Below are 19419 nucleotides of genomic sequence, written 5' to 3' on the forward strand. Positions count from 1 at the left end.
AAACTTTCAAGTCGAACCTACGTAAATCTACAGTCTATGTTCATACCCAAAATATAAATTAGCTTGAATGCGGCGATGTTCCATAGCGGCAGAAAGACAGGCGATGAGCCATATGTGCTCGCACTGATGAGAGCCCACTCGACGCGGCATCACTTGAAAAATAATCAAATGCAACGACAACGAAACGTGGACACCACGGCGTACATGTTGTGCGGCGATTCGTGTTATAGGCGCGGTTACTTTGCGTCCCGTGTTGTGTCGAACAGTACACATCATTGATATCGCTCAAACTATAAGATGAACAGCTTTGCGATGAATTTTCAGTGTTAGCTTTCACGTTTCGCTACCTATTTGAGGCGTCAGTACGCTTGTTTGCCACGGGTGGAAGAGGACAGCGACCGGTGTGTTCCCGGTAACCGGGGGCCTTCGACTATAGTCTAACGTCTGAGTATCGCCTCTGTGCCATTAGTATGCGCTCAGCTTTACGCTGCCTTTGACGAAGTGGGCAGAACAAACCTACGTGCCCTTAGCGAGATTCCAGTTTTTTTTTTTTTTTGCGTGATCGCTGCAATGCAGGCACTCTTTCTATCGTCATCGGTCAGAAAACAACGTTTTGACTGGCATATAAAATTAATTCAGGGGTGCAGACTGCATCCTGTCTTGACACAGCTGTGCTCGAGTTGCAAGCGCTTCACCGGAATAATTTTATGTGCATAAAACGTCTCAACACAAGCAGCCGCGGCCAGCAACAAACGCTAAAACCACGTAAGAACAAGCTAAAACGGAAGTTTTCAGGGGTGGTTTCCGCTGAACGCACAATGTTGCAAGAAACCGGCAGGCTCTGGCGAAACCGTCTATAACATGCAACATGTTCTTTCGTTTATATATATATATATATATATATATATATATAATATATCTTCACTTCATAGAACATTCAAGTTTGTTTCGATCGCATTCATTGGGCAAAACCTTTTTTTGTTTTGTTTTTTCTAGCAGAACCAGGCAGATGCCTCTATTGGTGCACCAGGGAATATGGCTATGCAATTAAGCACTGAAATACCTATATTATGACATAAGTGCCATGCAAAGCTACGTCAAGATTACAGTCTGAGAAGTCGGAACACTGTGCGAAAAGTGCTGCATTTTCTTTTTCTGTGTGGGAGGGGGGAGTTTTATATATTACCATCCCACGCGTGCAGCATCGTGTTATGACTAGCATAACGATTCGATTTCGTAAACATTGTCCTCATAACCTGGTGTCGGCCGCAGTTACATATCGGCGGCCGAGCTGGCTGTGGTGCGCTTCCTAGGCATCCTGGTGTTCACGGCGCCACTGGTGGTGCTGAGCCGCGAGTCGGCGCTCGGGCCGCGGGGCGTCCGCCGGCTGCTGGTGCTGCGAGGACTGCTGGGCGCCACCAGCCTGTTCCTGCGCTTCTACGCCATCCACTACATGCCCATCGCCGACGCGTCCGTCATCATCTTCAGCGTGCCCGTGTTCGTGTCGGCTCTGGCCAAGCTCTTCCTCAAGGAGCCGTGCGGCTTCTTTCACGTGGCCGCCGTCATGGTCACGCTCGTCGGGCTCGCGCTCATCACCAAGGTGCCGCTGCTGTTCGGGGGCGACCAGGGGCCCGTGCAGGCGCGCGGCGTGATCGCCGCGCTGTCGTCCACCGTGTTCGGTGCCAGCGTGTACATCGTGGTGCGCAAGGTCAAGGGCGTCCACCACTCGGTCATCATGTTCAACTTCGGCTGGGTCGCCATCCTGGAGACGGCCACCATCTCGCTGCTTACCGTCGGCCAGCTGGAGCTGCCCCGCTGCGGCGTCGACCGGTGGCTTCTCGTGGTGCTCGGCGCATTCAGCTTCGGCGGCCAGGTGCTGCTCACGCGGGCCCTGCAGCTCGAGCAGGCGGGCCCCGTGTCCGTGGTGCGGTCGGCGGCCGACATTGTGTTCGTGTTCGTCTGGCAGGTGGCGTTCTTCGGCGAGGTGCCCGACCGGTACACCATGTCCGGCGCCGTGCTCGTCACCGCCTGCGTGCTCCTCACTGGCCTGCGCAAGTGGGCGCTCACGCTGCCCGAGAGCTCGGCCACCAGAGCCAGGCTCGCCTGGCTCATCTCTTGATCACACGCGGCGCATCGCCATGTTGGCTGAAGAGCAACGCAAGCTCGCGAGTGTCAGAAAAGCTTACTCCGGGCACTATCAGGCAAACCACTGTGCTGCAACGATTCACTCAGACCACGCAGATGTTTCCAAAAGATCGGGCAAACAAGAGTGACTAGACAAACCATCAGTGTCACCAACATGTGCACAACATGCGATCGCCGCCTATCGATCCTTCTACAAAATGGTGGCTGCTTGCCGCGCGATAGCGTTCATGAGAGCGAAGACAAGAATGTCGGTCCGGCGCTAACATTTTGCACGAGTAACGGATTTCAAGACACACATGCCCTGCGCACTCCCGTCGATCCGTTGGCGCGCGGTTGTTGCTGTTTTATCGCGTCGGAGAGCTTGCTACCAGATACGTAGAGCTGGGCATGCTTTTCTCTTGGGTGTGTGCACTCAAGATGTAGGTTCTCAATGGTCTGACTTGGGGCTACGCGATTACAGGCTACGTTTTGTTTTTTGTCACAGCTGTCTTGAAATGCCCACGCCCATCGACGCTCTAGAATAAAGGCCTGACCACACGTACCTGTTGCAGCGCGTCAGCGCGGGGCTTCCTGGCGTGGCGCCTTCTTCCTGTAGAGAGGGCACGTGGCTACTACGCGCCCACTCTCTCCATAGGGAAAGGGCGCGGCGTCAAAATTCCACACGCTGACGCGCTGCAACATGTGCATGTGGTCAGGAGAGCAAGATCTCCTTGGTGCTTAAAGCTGCTCTACTGCACGTTCCGCAACTAGTCAACGTCTGCTGGCGATACCGTCAATATAATCGCGCTGTATTCGTGAGGCTGCCACGATGCATCAAGACGCAAAAATGATGGCTTCTAAACAGAGAAGCAGAAGCGTTTCCTTTTCTGGTCGAGTCAACTTCAGTGTTGTGTGTATCGGTGGACAAGTGCCGCCATCTCTTGTCATGGTCGGCGTTCCTCGGACTCTCGTAAGCGGAGTTTACTTTCTGGATAACGTCAATATAAGTACGATGTCGCCGCTGAAAGTGACGAACCTCTCTAGCGCCTTTCGGCAGTGTTGGTAGCGTGGTGTGTGTAGAAGTTGCATCCGCGACCCGGGTCGACCTTAGTACGACGTTCCTCGCGGTACTGGATACGCGCTCTCGCCTCTTGTAGTCAGCGCCTCACATATCGTGCTTGTACGTTCCGTACAGATCTAGCTGTGATAATATTGAGAAGATATGCTTGTGTCCGCGGATGAGAACAAAATAAAGAATTATTGACGCTTGTTAGAAACGCCGTGCTTTATTGCTTGTTCAACCATCTCATTTCCGCAGCATTGCCCCCGGTGCTTTCGTTACACACTGTTTGGTACACGTGTCACACGTGTCCGTGTAGAAATAATAAATGAGTGCACGTCACAAAGGAACGCTATCTGTCACTAGCGTAGCCAGAAGGGGAGGGAGACATTGTATACCCTCCTATTTTTCAATCTTGCAAGCGTGTGTATACATGTATACACATACAAACACCAAGTGTGGTTGAACCCTTCCCCTCGAAATATTCTTGTTGTGCCACGAATGTTTGCAGCAGAGCACTTCGCATATACCGGCCTAAAGCTACACGCAGGTTGAAAGATGACTACAAGCGTGGGTTCCTATTGTCTGCGATCTTAGAATCAATCAATCAATTGATCAGTCATTTTTGTTGGTTAGCAGTGAACAGAACCACTGGAGCGCCAATTTGGGCTGAAAGATTAGCTTTATGGAGCAATTCGACTTCGGCGCATGGAACGTAATTGTGCACCACATGAACATAAATTCGTAATAGATAAGACACACGATTCTACGAAAATAAAGACGGAACTAGAACACAAACCTATTCAGTATTTAGTGTGGCAGTATCAAAGCACAAAAAATTCACGTGTAATCTTAGAATATCGCGCACAGTTTGTGAAACAGTCTCGCTGAAGATTGGAACGCACGTTTCTGAAAGAAAAAGAAAGATGTTACTTTTCATTTCTTTTTCTTCACCAAGTTTGCCAGCACTTCACAAGAACTATAGGCTGCAGAATATGAGAAAGAACAAAAGATTTTGCCGAAACGATAGAAAAAAAAATTTAATAGGACAAATTAACGCAGGGCCAGATTTATACAGTATCCTATAACATTTACATATTTGGTCGACATTATTGGGTAAATTGTGTATTAGCGAGTGTTAACGAAATGCACGGAAATTTGTGATCCTGCATTTGTCGCGAGTATTACGGCGGAACTGTAATAAGCTTTTGGGTACGCCACGTGACCCGACCTGGAAATCGAGACGACACGCACACACTTCGTCCTCCTCTCCATCTACTGCATCGCTTCCAGAACACCTGCGCCGAATAGTCGGCCGTGGGATGTGATAGCTCTGACGGGAGAGAGAAGAGGGGAAAGGTGAAGATGGAAAGAGAGAGAAAGATAGCAGGCGAGAGAGGGAGAGAAAGAGAGGGAACGAGTGCACAGAGAAAGGAGCAGACAGAATGAAAGAATAATATATGTCTGCTATACTTTGAAGGATTTCAGAACGCATAGGAGGAGCAAGCTAATAGGCAATATGAAACATTTCAATTCTGGCGAATCAGTTCGCAGCACTTAATCACCTTTTGACTGAACGTGTCTGTCTGAGTCTATTCCGCTCCATGACCAGGATTGGCATATCCCTCGTTGGTGTCAGCGGTGGCCTGCCCAAACTGAATGGGAAATTAGTGGGGAAAAAATCATACCTGACGAAAAAAAGATATAATTCTCAAGAACGACTCATTTGAGCATTGTGTGAAATCTACCGTGTCGCACTACAAACCACGTTGCTTGCCATGGTTTAGAAGCTATATTTATAGAAGCCACATACGTGTTTTGTAAATAGTTGTTTTCAACCCGAGAAGTGATACCATGCTTTTAAGCTTTACAGTTTCATTGTTACTAACATTACTTTAGCCCCTTTTTTTGTTACCGGTGCTTACTTAACACACTTGTAGCGCTGTTATGTTCACTTTCCTTGTAACCACATTTTGATGTTATTGAGCGGGTAATATCTAATAAAACGTCCGTTTTACAGTTGTGGCACCATGTGTTTCTAAAAGGCGCGTTAAAAGTGCGATGCTGCGATTTTACCAAGAAGTACCGGTAGGGTTTCCGGGAGTCGTTCTTGATAACTACCAGTTTTCAAAAGATGTGATGATGATAATGATGATGAAAACTTTATTAATGTTCAGAGAATACTCAGGGCAGACACTGCGCGTCATATTTTTGTTTTCGCTTTTCCCATTAAGTTATGACAGGACGCAGTCGCTGCCGCCAAGAGAAGGCGTCAGGTACGTAAAGAATAAACGCTTTGTGTTCTCTCTCTACCCAATTCTTGCAGGATGCATGCATCTCCCAGCCCAGGTTCACAGTTTAGAGCTATGTGCACATAAGTGTGCGCAGGTCAGGGGGGAGGGCGAAGTTTGCCCCACTCCTTATGAGTCATACTAGTGGTAGAGTGCGCCCCCCTTCATCTCAGGCGACAAGGGAAAAAAACGGCCGCCCTCATGCTCCCCCCCCCCCCCCGGTCTATGCATATACACATATATGGGGGTTACGGCGTTCCGCTGATAAGTATGAGCTCACAGGCTCCGGTATTCTAATGACGGCGATATGAGAAAACAATGACGTACTTGATTCATGCGCATGTCGAAGAACCCAACGGGGTCAAATTTAGACCGTAGTCCCCAACAATGACGCTAGTCGTAACCTAGCGTTGTTGCGGTCTTCATGAACCCGAGGAAACTGTTACCACGCTCGTGATCCTAATAATTGGCATTCACGACTTAGTTTAAAAAAAAAAAGATTGCCACAGTGTCAAGGCCGAGAAAGAGCAGTGAATTTACGAACGCGATGCGTCATCTAACGCGGCGACACAGATCTGTCGTCGTTTTTTTCAAGGGAACCCTTTTTCGACGCTCTGAAATATGTGATGCTATTCTCTCGTTTTGTCATCGAATTCACGAGGACGATGGCCACGAAAAAGGTAAGACTGACTGTCTCTCAGCGTCAAGGGCGTTGCGACACACGCGGCGATCATCTGAGAGAGCTATAGTTGGTGTTGGCACGATACAAGTATATCTTGTACTTATATCTGGTTGTGTAACCAACTAATGACTTCGCTGAAGGAGTCCACTGCCTCGTGCCCGAACCTACCATGGCAAAAGCTTTTACAACCCGACAAGTACGAGGGGAGTTACCGAGATTTGTCCCACGCTCTTCCCTCGTCCATGCGAGCCTGCTGAAATCTAAGCACCGAGGGAAAATACCAGGGGCGCAGCCAAGGGGTGGCATACCGGGTCCGTGCCCCCACCTCCCCGTCGAAAATGTTTTGCCACAGTTTAGGAGACGAAAAATCACCATTTCAAAAAGGACCCCCCTCCCTCCCCCCCCCCCCCCCCGATATCACGAAGGTGCCCCCTCTACTCGCGAAAAATAATTCTGGCTACGCCCCAGGAAACTACGTCACGTTCACGTCATAAACTTGATCCTTTTACTTTTTTTTTTCTTTCGAACGCGCTGCTTAGTTTAAACGTCCAGGACCAGCTACAAGTTGTCAGGCAAGTCGAAGATGCCGCTAAGGCCCAGGAACTCTTAGCTGCCATCTAGGGGCGAGGATTTAATTCCTCGGAAACTTGTCGTTTTGAATAAAGTTGTTTCTCTCTCTCTCTCTCGAACGCGCTGTTTGTTATCACTGGGATCACGAGTGAGCTCGCAGGCACAAGGCGGCTTCCCGTGGCGGCTGTGCTAACTATGCAGCTCACTTATAGTAGGCTATGCTCACGACCATGACCTCCGAGATAACGGGCGCACGGCAAGAACCCTACGCGCCCGCCCGCCATCTCGGAGGCCGTGCTCGCGACGCTCAAGCTTTCCAATGGCCCTGAATTTTGGTATATGGTATCATTTGTTGGAAGAAGAGAGAGCTATTTATAGCTGACTGAGAAATATTGCAAATTACGAGCCATTCGCGTGTTCTCAAGAGGCTCAATCGGCTGTGTTTTCTGGGCGTGCTAAAGTGTGTTGCAGGGCCACTTTAAGCTCTTTGGCTGCAATGATACTGGCTTCACATTGATGTATGAGCGCTTTTGAAACATGAATGACTAATTAAACAATTATTCTTATTATAAATTTTGAGGAGCAGAAGAATACATACCGAACAATACTGCCTAGATTGCGGGTTTTCATATTAGTAGTAACCAAGAGCTGCAGATACTTTTCGAAAAAAAAAGTAGTTAAAGTATGCAAACACGGGCAGAACAGAACACAATACTGCGATAGACAAGATACAAATATAGTTATTCTTGCATGCGCAGGCATCGTCGCCTGCAAATCCAACACATGTGAGAGTCTACGCAAAACATAACTCCTCTGGTTCCACTACTATCAGAATTCGAGGCCTCAGCTAAATTTGACGCGTTTCTCACTTACACGCCAACTTTACGAGCACGCTGTCATTTCGCCGCGGCAGCGCCGTACACCACCTTCGAAGTTTCACCTCCGTGCCGGTTTGTCACGACCGATGGGTGTTTCCTCGCGGTACACGGGCGAAACCACAACGCTTCGCCTGTGGGAAGGCAGTGGCAAGCCATTGTTAAGCTGTCAGCTTCGCAATTAAACAACGGGCGGCAGCGGGCCGCACGAGACTTCCGTACAGGTGCACCGAGGATATCGATATATCGGAGGTGAATACGATTTCAATGCAGTTCTCGCGCATAACGCTTAGTTTCAGAATCGTGTGAACTTGATGAGCTTGTCGGTGCACATTCATAGTAAAAAAAAAAAACAGCGCGATAACAAGAAGGACGAGAAGGAACCCTAGGGAGACAGGCTGTCGAATGCTGTCGTCGTCGCTGGGCGTAACGTATCGTCGCTTGGCCTAGGGCCTCCGCCTTCATAAGAAGCGATTCCTGGCTACGGCCCATGCAAGGACTTCAGCTGGCTTCAGCACTCGAACAAATAGATAAAATAGAAAAAAAGCGTGCTGGACAAGGGGAAACGCGGCACGGCGTGTATACTATACTTACCCCCGTATTCACAAACGCTCCTCGACTCGGTTTTCACCCTTCATTTGACACAGTTGAGCACTGCGCCACCGCTCGGCTGAAAATGACGCTGCGCTACTTAAGAATCGCAGCAGACTTTTGCTGATATGCAGTGACTTACCGTACCTAGAGATGGCGCTCCCATCGGCTTTCTCAAGTGAAGGCGAAGCGTTGAGTGAAGGGAAGTTCTAGAATACGGGGGTTAGGCTCGCCACTCGCGATGCGTCGAAACCGTGCCCGTTTCCGGCAACATTGCAGTTTATTTTTTTCTTTCTTGCTACGAGTACTTCAGAACCATTACGAACAGCGCACGCGACGAGCTAGCTTTACCGAACGCAGGGCGATCATTCACGACACTCAGGTGGCCGCAGGGGAGAGAAAAGAAGAAGAAAAAAAGGGGGGAGTGCGGCTGTCACCATGATGACAGTATACCGACAAGTGAGAATGAACGTAGTTTCGACGAAAATGTACCGGCGCGCAGTGCTGCCGATTTTGCTATCTCGTAGCTAGATCTAGATATTTTTGAACTCGGATAACTATCAAAAGTTTTATTTATTTACGAGTACCTATTTTAGCTTCGTATTGAAAATTCAGCTCCTACTCTTACTGTTTCAGCTAACTGTAGCTGAAGTGTTAGGACATGTTCAAGAAATACTTGCGCAGGCTATTTATTCAAGAAAAGCATAAAGGCCACACGTATCCGTTGCAGCGCGTGCACGCTTTCTGACGCGGCGCCACGCCCGCTCCCTATTGGAGAGAGAGAGAGAGAGTGGCTTGGCTGCACGAAGCTGCACGCCCACTCTCTCAATAGGGAGAGGGCACAGCGCCACGTAGGGCGTGTGGTCACGTCTTAAGGGGCATAATCTGATTTTGAACTGTAGCGTAACGACTTCGTCTAATACTAAAAGGAATCGAAGTGCATGGAATCCCCCGGTGGAAAGGGTGGCTGTTTGTCCGCTTTATTTAAATTTGCATCAAAATCTGATGACACACACACTCTCTCTTTCTCTCTCTCACACACACACACACACACACAAGATAACACGAGCTATTTATTCAAGTGATAGGATTCAGATATCGGCACAACAGCGTCACACTCAGCGGCTAAGGATGCCGCTTTGTAAATGACATTCATCTTCCAATGTGTACCCCTCTGAACAGCTCCTGTAAGCACGCGGTAAATAGTATTGGAGAGATCGTATCCCCTTGTCTTACACCCTTCTTCATTGGTATTCTGTCGCTTTCTTTATGAATCACTGTGGTGGCAGTCGCTCAGAGGCCTAGAGTGCGAAGAGTTAAGGATAAAAAGTAATGAAGAATACCCTATAGTAACCTGCGCTTCGCAGATGACATTGCATTGCTGAGTAACTCAGGGGACGAATTTCAACTCATAATTACTAAATTAGACAATGAAAGCAAAAACGTAGGTCCTACAACTAATCTGAAGAAAACGAAAGTAATGTACAACAACCTCAAAAGGGAGCAGCGCTTCGAGATAGGTATACTAGTGCACTTGAAGTTGTAAATAACTACGTCTACTTATAGAACGGGTAATAACTGCGGAGCCGAACCACGAGATTCAAGTAACTATAGAAGAATAAGATCGGTAAGGGGAACATTCAGCAAGCATTCTCAAATAATGACTGGTAGATTGCCATTATCCCTCAAAAGAAAGGTATATAACAGCTGCATCTTGCTGGTACTTAGCAACGGAGCAGAAACCTGGAGGCTTACAAAGAGGGTTCAGCTTAAATTGAGAACAACGCAGCGAGAAATGGAAAGAAAAATGGTAGGTGTAACCTTAAGAGACAAGAAGAGAGCAGAGTGGATTAGGGAACAAACCGTTGTTAAGGATATAATAAATGAAAGCAAGAAGAAATGGACGTGGGCCGGGCATGTAGCACGTAGACAGGATAACCGCTCGTCATTCATTGAAGGGTAACTAACTGGATTCTTAGAGAATGCAAGCGGGTTAGGGGAAGACAGAAGGTTAGGTGGACAGATGAGATTAGGAACTTTGCGGGTATTAAGTGGCAACAGCAAGCACAGCACTGAGCTGAATGGAGGAACATGCGAGAGGCCTTTGTCCTGCATGCAGTGGGCGTAGTCAGGCTGATGATGATGCGCCGCAAGACCAATTTATTTATTTATTTATTTATTTATTTATTTATTTATTTATTGTACCCTCAGGGCATACAGCATTATAGAGGGGAGTGGGTTTAGAAGACAAAAAATACAATTGAAACGTGAAAAACAAATCACATTCAGTACATGCGTACAACACTCGAGAACAATGTGTAAATGACAATGCTTACACAATATCTAACAAGGAATCAAACAAGGAATCAAAAAATCAAACCAATGACCCTTTACCACCCCAGCTTGCACATCCGTTTACGAATTTCGAGGGTGAGTCCTTCCTACGTTTATTTAAGATTCTGGTAGTGAGTATTCTGTATTTTTTTTTTTCATGTACAGCCAACCACAGAAATTTACAGACTACGCGAGCACGTAATCAAAAGCTTCTTCGCAACACATCCGCTACGTCAACGGCGGTCGACAGCCCCGCAGTGTCCGATTAGCATCCCTCGCTTATTCTATGGCCTGTCTCTTTTCTGTCTCGGTACAAATTATTTTTTTCCTAGCACTTTTTAACGCGACATCCTTCTTGGTATTTGCGTCTACGTGCGTATGTCCCTACAACACTTCACGAACATAACAGTTATCAGTCGCAATCTTTATCACAAAGTGACTTAGCCATTAGCTAAGTGTCAGTATCTATAGAAAATTGAAAGGCCAGTAAGTAACAAGAAGGACCGTTTCCGGCCTGGCACTGCGGTCGACGGTAGATGGCGCACCGCCAGGTGGCGCATACAAGCAGTTTGGCATAGTCACTGGAAAAAGAGGGAAAAGGGGGAAAATAATTTTTTTTCAGCAACTCTAGTTTGGCACTGTATATGCTACATTTAGGTAGCAGAGTTGCGCCACTGTTTTCCGGCCGCCGCTCGCTCCGCCTGCAGGAGTTCAGCGCCCCTATTCGCCGAGCGCCATCACGTGGTCATAGGTGGTTCATTTACACTGAGAAGAAGCCAATGCTACGCAGATTCCGGGCAGATCAAGCGGGGTTGACAACGGCTGCCGTCATTCTCGCCGCGCTTATTCGGTAATGTAGCCATGTTGCCTGTTGGTCACGATAAATTCGGCAGCAAATGCATTCTGTGTTGAATTGTACTACGTAGAGCCCATGCGATTAGACGCGGGTGTTGCTATAGAAAGATTAGTGTTCAGTCGGAAGGAATAAATGCTTGGCCATTGTCGTCTGCAGGATTTTCTCTTGGGGAATGCAAACCATTGTTGCATCGCGGTTTAAGGAGAGCGAGAGCGCTGGTCTAGCTTCGGTGTGGCTGTTGTGGCTTGAGGTGGGCAAGTGCCCATTTTCCACTTCTCTGCTGACGCCCATGGGCTTCGTTTTTTTTTTTTTTTCTGTCCACGGCACCGCAAAACTTGCTCTATTTGTATTAACCACAAATGCAGAAGTGAATACGTTACACATGCAGACTTGGCAAGCGCGCGTCAGCTGCATACGTCCAAATCAGTGTGGCGGTTAAAACGCTAAAATTAAAGGGAGAACTTAAACTATAGCTATTAGAATTGGCAAGGTGTTGCTGCTAGGTCGTGAATTGAATGAAGCTTTGAAAACTTAAGCGAAAGGAATGTTGGACACGACAGCGTTGTTGAACAACGATTCACATCAACTGTCATGATCCGCGATCGTAATACGAACGTAATACGAGAGTCGCTCGTAACGCGGGCGTCGCACGGCCACTCTCGATGGCTATCCAGCTCGATTCAGTTGAAGACTAAAAAGCTTTAGCTGGTTAGCTCACACAGTTAACAAACGAGCCCAACGCAGTGAAAATATTTCATCTCTAACTCCCTCATAGCGATCAAGAGTGAAAAATAATTTTATACATGTACATGGGAAAAAGAGTGCAAAAGAAGCCGAAGCTAATGTGTGGCCTACTATGAATATACATATGTATCACTTGTTCAATGAGCTGAAGTACGTTTTTTTCATTATTACCTACCAAAAACGTAAACATAAAATCAAGGCTTCCAGGCGTCACCAGAGCAACTGAGTTTGTCTCGTACCTTCATAAAAAACAGGAAGAAAAGACAGCAAAAAAAATAAATAAAGCAACGCTCTAAGTGCAAGCGCTGCTCCTACGTGGGTGGTGAGTGGCTTTCTCGCAAGACATTTGAACCCAAAATGGCGTACCTTGGCACAACTCTGCTACCTAAAGGTAGCATATACAGTAACTCTAGATTGGCATAAAGCCCTTTAATATAGAGAAAGTAGCGACACTCTCCTCCATATCCTCTCCAAAGTGTCCAACCCACCTCTCCCAAGCGTCCAGACCTAATCTATATCCTCTCCCGAACAGCCACCGTGCGAGCGCCGGCCCTATTACCGGGGTCGTGCCACTTTCCTGCCAAGAATGCTACGTCACGCTGATAACACGCGCGACGCTCGTCGCGGCCCGAGAGGCGAGAGAGAAGAATGTGCGGCGGCTCGGTTAAAAGAATGGCGTTACTTGCGCCACACAGCGGTAAGATTACGTACGCCACACAGCTGGCTAAAACACGCGGTTCGCGACCACCTTGCTTGCGGCGCGCGGCCTGCACGCAACTATCCTCGCCATATGTATATATATATATTTTTTTTTGCAAAAATAGCTAGTGCGCGAGGAGCACAGCCATATGACTGCTCTAAAGCATTGCTTTCACAAGGCACCCGTGTGGTCACCGTGCATTGAAAGCGTAACCGTAAAACGAAAAACCGTATTTTTGGGTGTAATCTTTGCCCCCAAATGTTCTTCAGGAATGACCCGCATCTGAAATATAGAAAATGTTTTTGTTGACAATGTGTACGAAAGGGTTACTGATGCCTGACCAACCAGCGCTCAAACATCCATTATTAAGCCACGCGGGCCTTTCTGCCACACATACTTTGAACACCCCACACGAAGACAGCACAAGGGCAAAAAAATTCCACAAGTCAGGACACACGCACGCACCTTTCGCGGGTATCCCAGGCTTGGCATACCGAACGTCTACTGGGAACAACATGGTCGGAGCAGACGCGAGTCCAAGCAGATGGCACAAAGTTCTTTCTGTAAATCCACAGCCGTCCCTGGTCTTCGTTTGGGGATATATGATGAAGCTTAAACAAGTTGCTACCGCAGAGACGCCGTGGCTGGAGGTGCAATACGCACAGCTCGGCTGCCAGTCTTATAACGATAGTTGTTATCACAGCAAACACAGTCTCTGTGACACGGTGCAGTGGAAGCTTCTCGGCCTCCTATCGTACGATAGTTCGATTCTCGACAGCAAAATTCTGTCATGTCGCCAAAAGACCATAACACAGTGCCCTGAAACATGTTATGCAAAGGAAAACATTACAATATACACACATTCTTGCCCGGATGCTTGACATTACGTTAGCTGGGGGCGTTATTTGAAGTTTCGCGCTCATCGGCTTTCGCATACATGGCCTTCGAGCTTTATCACGCCGCACAAATCACAAAGGCTATGTGTTATGTGAAGTGCCTCTCACTTTTGCCGCAGAGCGGCAACAGAAATCTTTCAGCAGCGACAACAGTCGTCGTCGTAGCTGAGAATATTGTTTGTTTTGTCAACGCCTCCTAGATTTACCGTGCCTGCCGGATTATCGGCGGTCGTCAGAACTACGTTGGTGGCGCTACTCAAGTAGGGGTGTCTTCAAATAGGTTTTTACGTTTTGGAGCTTATAGGCAACAAAAATAACGTAAAAACTTTTAAAAAGGCGTAAGCGTAATTATAATTAACCCTACGTAAGTGACGCCGTCATTTGGCAAGCAACTTTTTTAATACAAGGCATCCTCTAAAGTTAGTAGCAAAAGCCCAAATTGCCGATCTCAAAGGCCAAGTACGTTGACTTTTATTCCTACGTAGGCAGCGCCGCCAAAATGACCGGCGTTTCGCGCTTATCCGGCAGGCACAAGATATCTAGGAGGCGTTGGTTTTGTTTTTTACAGCACTTTATTTTTTTAGTTTTGACAAGAATTTTTGATGACCATTTCACACACGCGGTACTGCATTAAAAACACATAAACTAATAAACGCAACGTTTTTTTGCGAAACAAAACAGGATGCGTTTTATTTTTCTTGTTACTCAACTCAAGAATGCAGTGAGGCCACAGTAAAGCGATGAAATTCAGCGACTTAAGTTCTCACTGCGGAGTTTATACAGATATGCCATATGTTTCAGTATTGTTCACGTGTCATGAAAGCGAAACTAACTGACAATATTTTGGGCAGTTTTCAGCATTAGAGGGGCATCTCGACAGCGCCATCGAGAGTGTTATCATCTAAAATGGCTGACGAGGAGAATTCGTTTCTCAACAGTGGCAGAGAGAACACACTTTTGTGCAAAAATGAGCCGCCAGCACCAACCTACTGCTGGAAAGACATCACGAAGGAGTTCAGAGAAGCTACGAGGGAGCTTGAACTTGGTGAGCTCGTCCACGACGATTCGTTCACGCTATTCGAGGCCATGTCGGCGATCGAGATGATGGATCCAAAAATGGACGCTGGAATGATGTGTAACTTTGGCAACAAGAAAGTGATGAATTTTGACCAAGCTGTGAGTGCGGGTGCCCTCAAGATAGCCGATCTAAGCCCGGCAGAACACATCGGCATAATCGACTCGACCCTCGCCTGCCTCGTCACTTGGCTGGAGGGCCACTCTTTGGCACAGACCGTGTTCACTAACCTTTACCTACACAAACCACACCAAGTTGAAGACAAGGTGATAAAGGCTTTTTCTGTCTGTGTCCTCAAAATGGTAGACATGATTAAAAACTTCGTCACCAAGGCTGCCGTATTCGAGGAAGAAGACTTCCAACCAGTTGTGTACGGTTTTAAATTAGCCTGGGATGTCACCGAAGTCCGGGCTGCAGGAATGATGAAGGAGATCGAAGACGAACTCTCCAAAAAAGTCAAGGCTACCAGGGCAAAGCTCGGGGAAGAGCTCGACTCGGCGCAACTGGCCTGCCACGAAGAAGCCGTGGCTGTGTACTCAAGAATCAAATTTTGTCGCTTCTTCCAGCAGGCACTGGTTGTTTTCAACAAGAAGGGAAGCGATGGCGTCGAGGAAGTGGAGCGCCTTCTTCAACAGTGCCTCGAGGTGCTTCCCGTTCTGAGGCGCACCATTGCCTTGGGCGTGCAGCCGGACCCCAATGCGGAAGGAACCAATCGTGCCGACTACCCAACGGTGATGGGATTCGAGCCATTGGTTAACCAGAGGCTACTTCCCCCGACTTTTCCCCGTTACACGAAAATAAAGCCACGCGAGGACACCATGGAATACATGGAAGCATTGATAGGTCGGCTGCGTCATGTTTGCCGAATCGTGAATTGCTCATCTTTTCACTCGGCCATCGACTTCCTTGGAGAGTTCAGCAAGACCTGGCCGTGTGTTCTCTCTAGGTACGCTAATCATATTGACTCATTCCCACAGTTTGTGGCTGCTAGCAATGCTGAACAACTTGAAACGTGTACTAGCTATTCAACAGAAATTGGTGACCAGCAACATGGTGACTAGAAACTCTTTATGTTGTTTCACTTGAGGGACCCCTGACACCAAATTTAGAAACTCAGAATGCCTGTTTTGTTTGATAGTCTTGCATGTGCCGGCACTTTCCCCAAATTAATATTAATGAGCATTGCCTGTAAGCGATGTTAAATTGGGTTTGAAGTAAGCGTGAGTGCTCATCTGAGTTTTCAGCTCTTCATAACATCACCACTAGTAGGACGTAGACAGAGGCCCCTTCTGACGTGCCACACACACAGAGAAATGTGAGCATTGTCAATGTTGCAGAACATTGATGGGGTGCACATGAAACTATGACTGGCATCCAATGTGGGCTCTTGTTTCGCACCCCTCTTGCTCGGTTGCCAGGCTGCTCTCAAGGTGGTTTGGGCTGCTTACGCTAGGAATGCCTTTCTTTTTTTTGAGGAAGACACACTCGAAGCACCTACATCGTTTCATTTTTCACCGTGTGCGGATACCCCCAATTTGAAAACTGCACATTCAGCATAAAGTAAGCTTGACCGCACGTGGTCTCAGGCACTCCTCTGCTGTGGAGCGCTAGTTCCTTAGTTCTAAGCAGGCATTTTGAAGTGATGCTGAACTTGGTCAGAAGTAATGATGTTAGCACTAATTATACAATACATTATAGCATTTACAATTCAATTTTGGCATTATCAGATTATGTCCAGTAAAAATGTAGCATACCAAACTTTTACTTGCAATGCTCCTTTAAAAGTGTTTAATGCTGACCACCCGGATTGTGCTGGTGTTGTCGTTTACAGGCCTCTGGCATTTTATTCCAATATTTGCACCAACAATGTGTAAGGTGGTGTTCGTGACCTGGCATTTTCTGTGTGCACGCAGGTCTGTGGTCCAGCTTTTGTACTTGCCCTGCCCAGGCAAGGTTCTTGGCAACCTGACTATGGTGGACGTCCTCAAGGAGTCAGTCCGTGCTTTCATACGACCACCTGTGCTGTCACAGCGTGGCAACAATGCCCTTGGCAACCATCCGCATGCTCGAGAGCTTGTAGATGCTTTCCTCAACCACTGCGTGCGGCCCTTCACCTCCATGGTGCACATCAGTGGCCACAACAGGGCACGTCAGCGAGACAAGTTGACACACCTTCTAGAGGAGCTTGCTGTGCTACAGGACGAAGCGGATCGCCTGGACACAGTGTTGCATAGCATCTCACTTAAGATGGAGTCATCATTACCCCACCAGCCACAACAGCAGCTGGCATGCTTCACCACTTGGGTGTTGCACCACGTTTTGCGCACCATGATTCGCTATCTTCTCTCAGGCTTTGAGCTTGAACTGTACTCTGCTCATGAATACGGCTACATCTACTGGTACTTGTATGAGTTCCTATATGGCTGGATGATCTCGGCACTTTCACGCGCTGATGCATTCCTGATGGAACAGGAGGCACGTGCTGAACAGCAACGTACTGGGCGCCCTGTGAAGAAAGGCAAACGTCGCAAAAAGCCCTGCCCCCACAGCCGTGAGATTGTGATAAGCCAGGCATACCAAAATCTGTGTGGTGGCTATTACAAGACTCTGGCAGGCTTTACACTGGACGGCAAGCTGCGTAGGCCATGCCCAGAGTTCGACAAGGAAAAGGTATGCACTATAATTCAGGGTAAATTGGGCAAGGCTTTTTAAGTTACAGAACTCAACAAAAGCCAATCCTCTTGTGCATGTTTTTGCAAAGTGTCTTGGCCTCTTAGGTATGTACTTGTATGCTTAGACGTGTACTTTCATATGGTCGAATGGTCCACATATTATTGTAGTCAAAACCTTAGCACTCTTGCTGCCTTCCATGAAAAGGCAGTGTATGAATATAAACGGTGAATATGATCTGATCCCTGTGTTTCAATGAGCTGTTGTCCTCAGTCTTAACACTTTGAGGTGTATGGTAGTGTGTTTATTGTAGTGGCAAAACGGTAATATGATACTGCTGCTCTGAAGGAAAAGGTGGGAAAGTCCAAGGCAGGTAATGATAATCGGAGAGTTCAAAGTATGTAACAAATCATGTATCTGCTTGGAGCAGTACAGCTGGAGCTGAAGTACAGGATGAAGCAATTTTCCTGGATCGGCTCGAGCTCGAAAGTGTCATGCACTAGCCTAGTCAAGTCCGCCTCTGTGATTTCGAACTTGGCCAAGTTTGTTGAAATGAGCATGGAAGCATTGATGATCATATCTGGCGAGTCATCTTTGAAGTTCTGTCCACTGAAGTGAAGTTTGTGAATATGGTAAAACTCCTTGCGTATTTTAGTCCTGACTTTTGGTGAAGTATGTTGTCTTGTTGGGTTTCAGGACTTGATTTATAGCATGCTAACAAGGGTGCGAATGGAGGACACTGACTTGCACAGTTACAGCAGTGTTTTTGATTCGGAGCATGTATTTTCCAGGTGCGTTATGAACATCGCTTTGCACCCTTCAACAGCATCCTGACACCACCTCCTGTACAGTATGGCCAGTACAAGGAGATGACTGACCCATACAAATATCAGCTAGATCCAACACCTGAGGACATGTATATGGCAGCATGCAAGTGCTTCCAGAATGCACGTATGTTGCTCGACAGTTTGCCTGACCTCAGCAGTGAACTGACTAGTGTTATGAAAGTGGCCAAGACAAACTTTGTTGTGGTCAAACTTCTGCTCAGTGGCCACAAGAAGGATTCTACAATGCTGCCAGAGTTTGACTTCAGCCAGCACAAGAACTTTCCCATTATCAGAATTTGAATGATAGCATTATACACACTGCATTTTTTATATTAGTGCAGTTCACAACTCTTACATTCTAAAGGGTTGCTGCACGTCGTCAAAATTGCTCAGGTTTGTAGAGGATTGAGCAAAAATAGGAATGTTGTTTGCAGCGGTACTGTCATTCTTATGTTTAAAAAATGGCCATCATGGTGACATTGTGAGTATTTTCAGGCCATTATCGTAAAAGTGATTTTGTGCACTAAGCAATACCTAATTTAAAAGCAGTTGCAACAGAATTGCTTTGTTACAGTTGAACTATTCAAGAAAAACATGAACAAAATTTAAGTTGTCTAAACTGTCATAAGGTAAAACTAAGGTTTCCATGTACATACCAACATAGTCAAATATTTGTTCATATTTTTGCAGTCATGTAAGGTATTTGGCATTATCTGAGTTGTATCTTAAATGATTAATAATGTGATATATCTTTCTTATAATTTTTTATTCTATTGAAAGAAGATCCTATCACAAAACACTAAGGAAAAATAAATATATTCAATAGCTTTAGAGCATTGTCAGTAATTTGCAGGTTCTTTTGTCTGTTGGTTTCAGGGTTTATAGGGGTGTTTTCCTAGGTTTTTAGTAGTGTTTCCAAGTGTGAGCAGAGAAGACGCTTGATGTGCTGTCGTATTAGTCTGTGCAAAAATTAGCATGGTACGAGGCAACCCAGAGAGTTGCTAGTATGCTGCAATGACCTGCTCACACATGACCGTCATCTTTCATATCTAGCATCACATGGCATACCACATTTTAGGAAAGTTACTTAATCATTCAGGGTGCTTCGAAATTTGCCAGTGTGT

At 46.9% G+C, this 19419-nt stretch overlaps 2 protein-coding genes and 1 long non-coding RNA gene across 8 annotated transcripts in view; 2 read left to right on the forward strand and 1 right to left on the reverse strand.

Moving 5' to 3' along the window:
• The window catches only part of LOC119182738 (solute carrier family 35 member G1), an 82153-nt gene extending 78752 nt beyond the window's left edge, over positions 1-3401 (forward strand). For all 6 annotated transcript variants that reach the window (XM_037433435.2, XM_075888858.1, XM_075888860.1 and 3 more), the window contains one exon: positions 1273-3401. In XM_037433435.2, the coding sequence (XP_037289332.2) occupies positions 1273-2119 (847 nt within the window). In that variant the 3' untranslated portion in view covers positions 2120-3401. The remainder of the gene's footprint in view (positions 1-1272) is intronic.
• A 5756-nt stretch (positions 3402-9157) lies between these two features.
• Positions 9158-13850, reverse strand: LOC119160109 (uncharacterized). The gene is made up of 2 exons (XR_005108244.2): positions 13293-13850; positions 9158-11108 (listed from the first exon to the last, which is right to left on the reverse strand). It is a non-coding gene; the product is annotated as an uncharacterized LOC119160109 (long non-coding RNA).
• Positions 13851-14600: 750 nt separating this feature from the next.
• On the forward strand, positions 14601-19126 carry Naa35 (N-alpha-acetyltransferase 35). The gene is made up of 3 exons (XM_037433433.2): positions 14601-15744; positions 16712-17468; positions 18260-19126. Exons 1-3 carry the CDS (start codon positions 14630-14632, stop codon positions 18593-18595), a joined length of 2208 nt encoding a protein of 735 aa, XP_037289330.2. The 5' UTR covers positions 14601-14629; the 3' UTR covers positions 18596-19126.
• The last annotated feature ends 293 nt before the right edge of the window (positions 19127-19419 follow it).

This window comes from Rhipicephalus microplus, chromosome 3 (assembly GCF_043290135.1).
Source record: "Rhipicephalus microplus isolate Deutch F79 chromosome 3, USDA_Rmic, whole genome shotgun sequence".
NCBI classification, from domain to species: domain Eukaryota; kingdom Metazoa; phylum Arthropoda; class Arachnida; order Ixodida; family Ixodidae; genus Rhipicephalus; species Rhipicephalus microplus.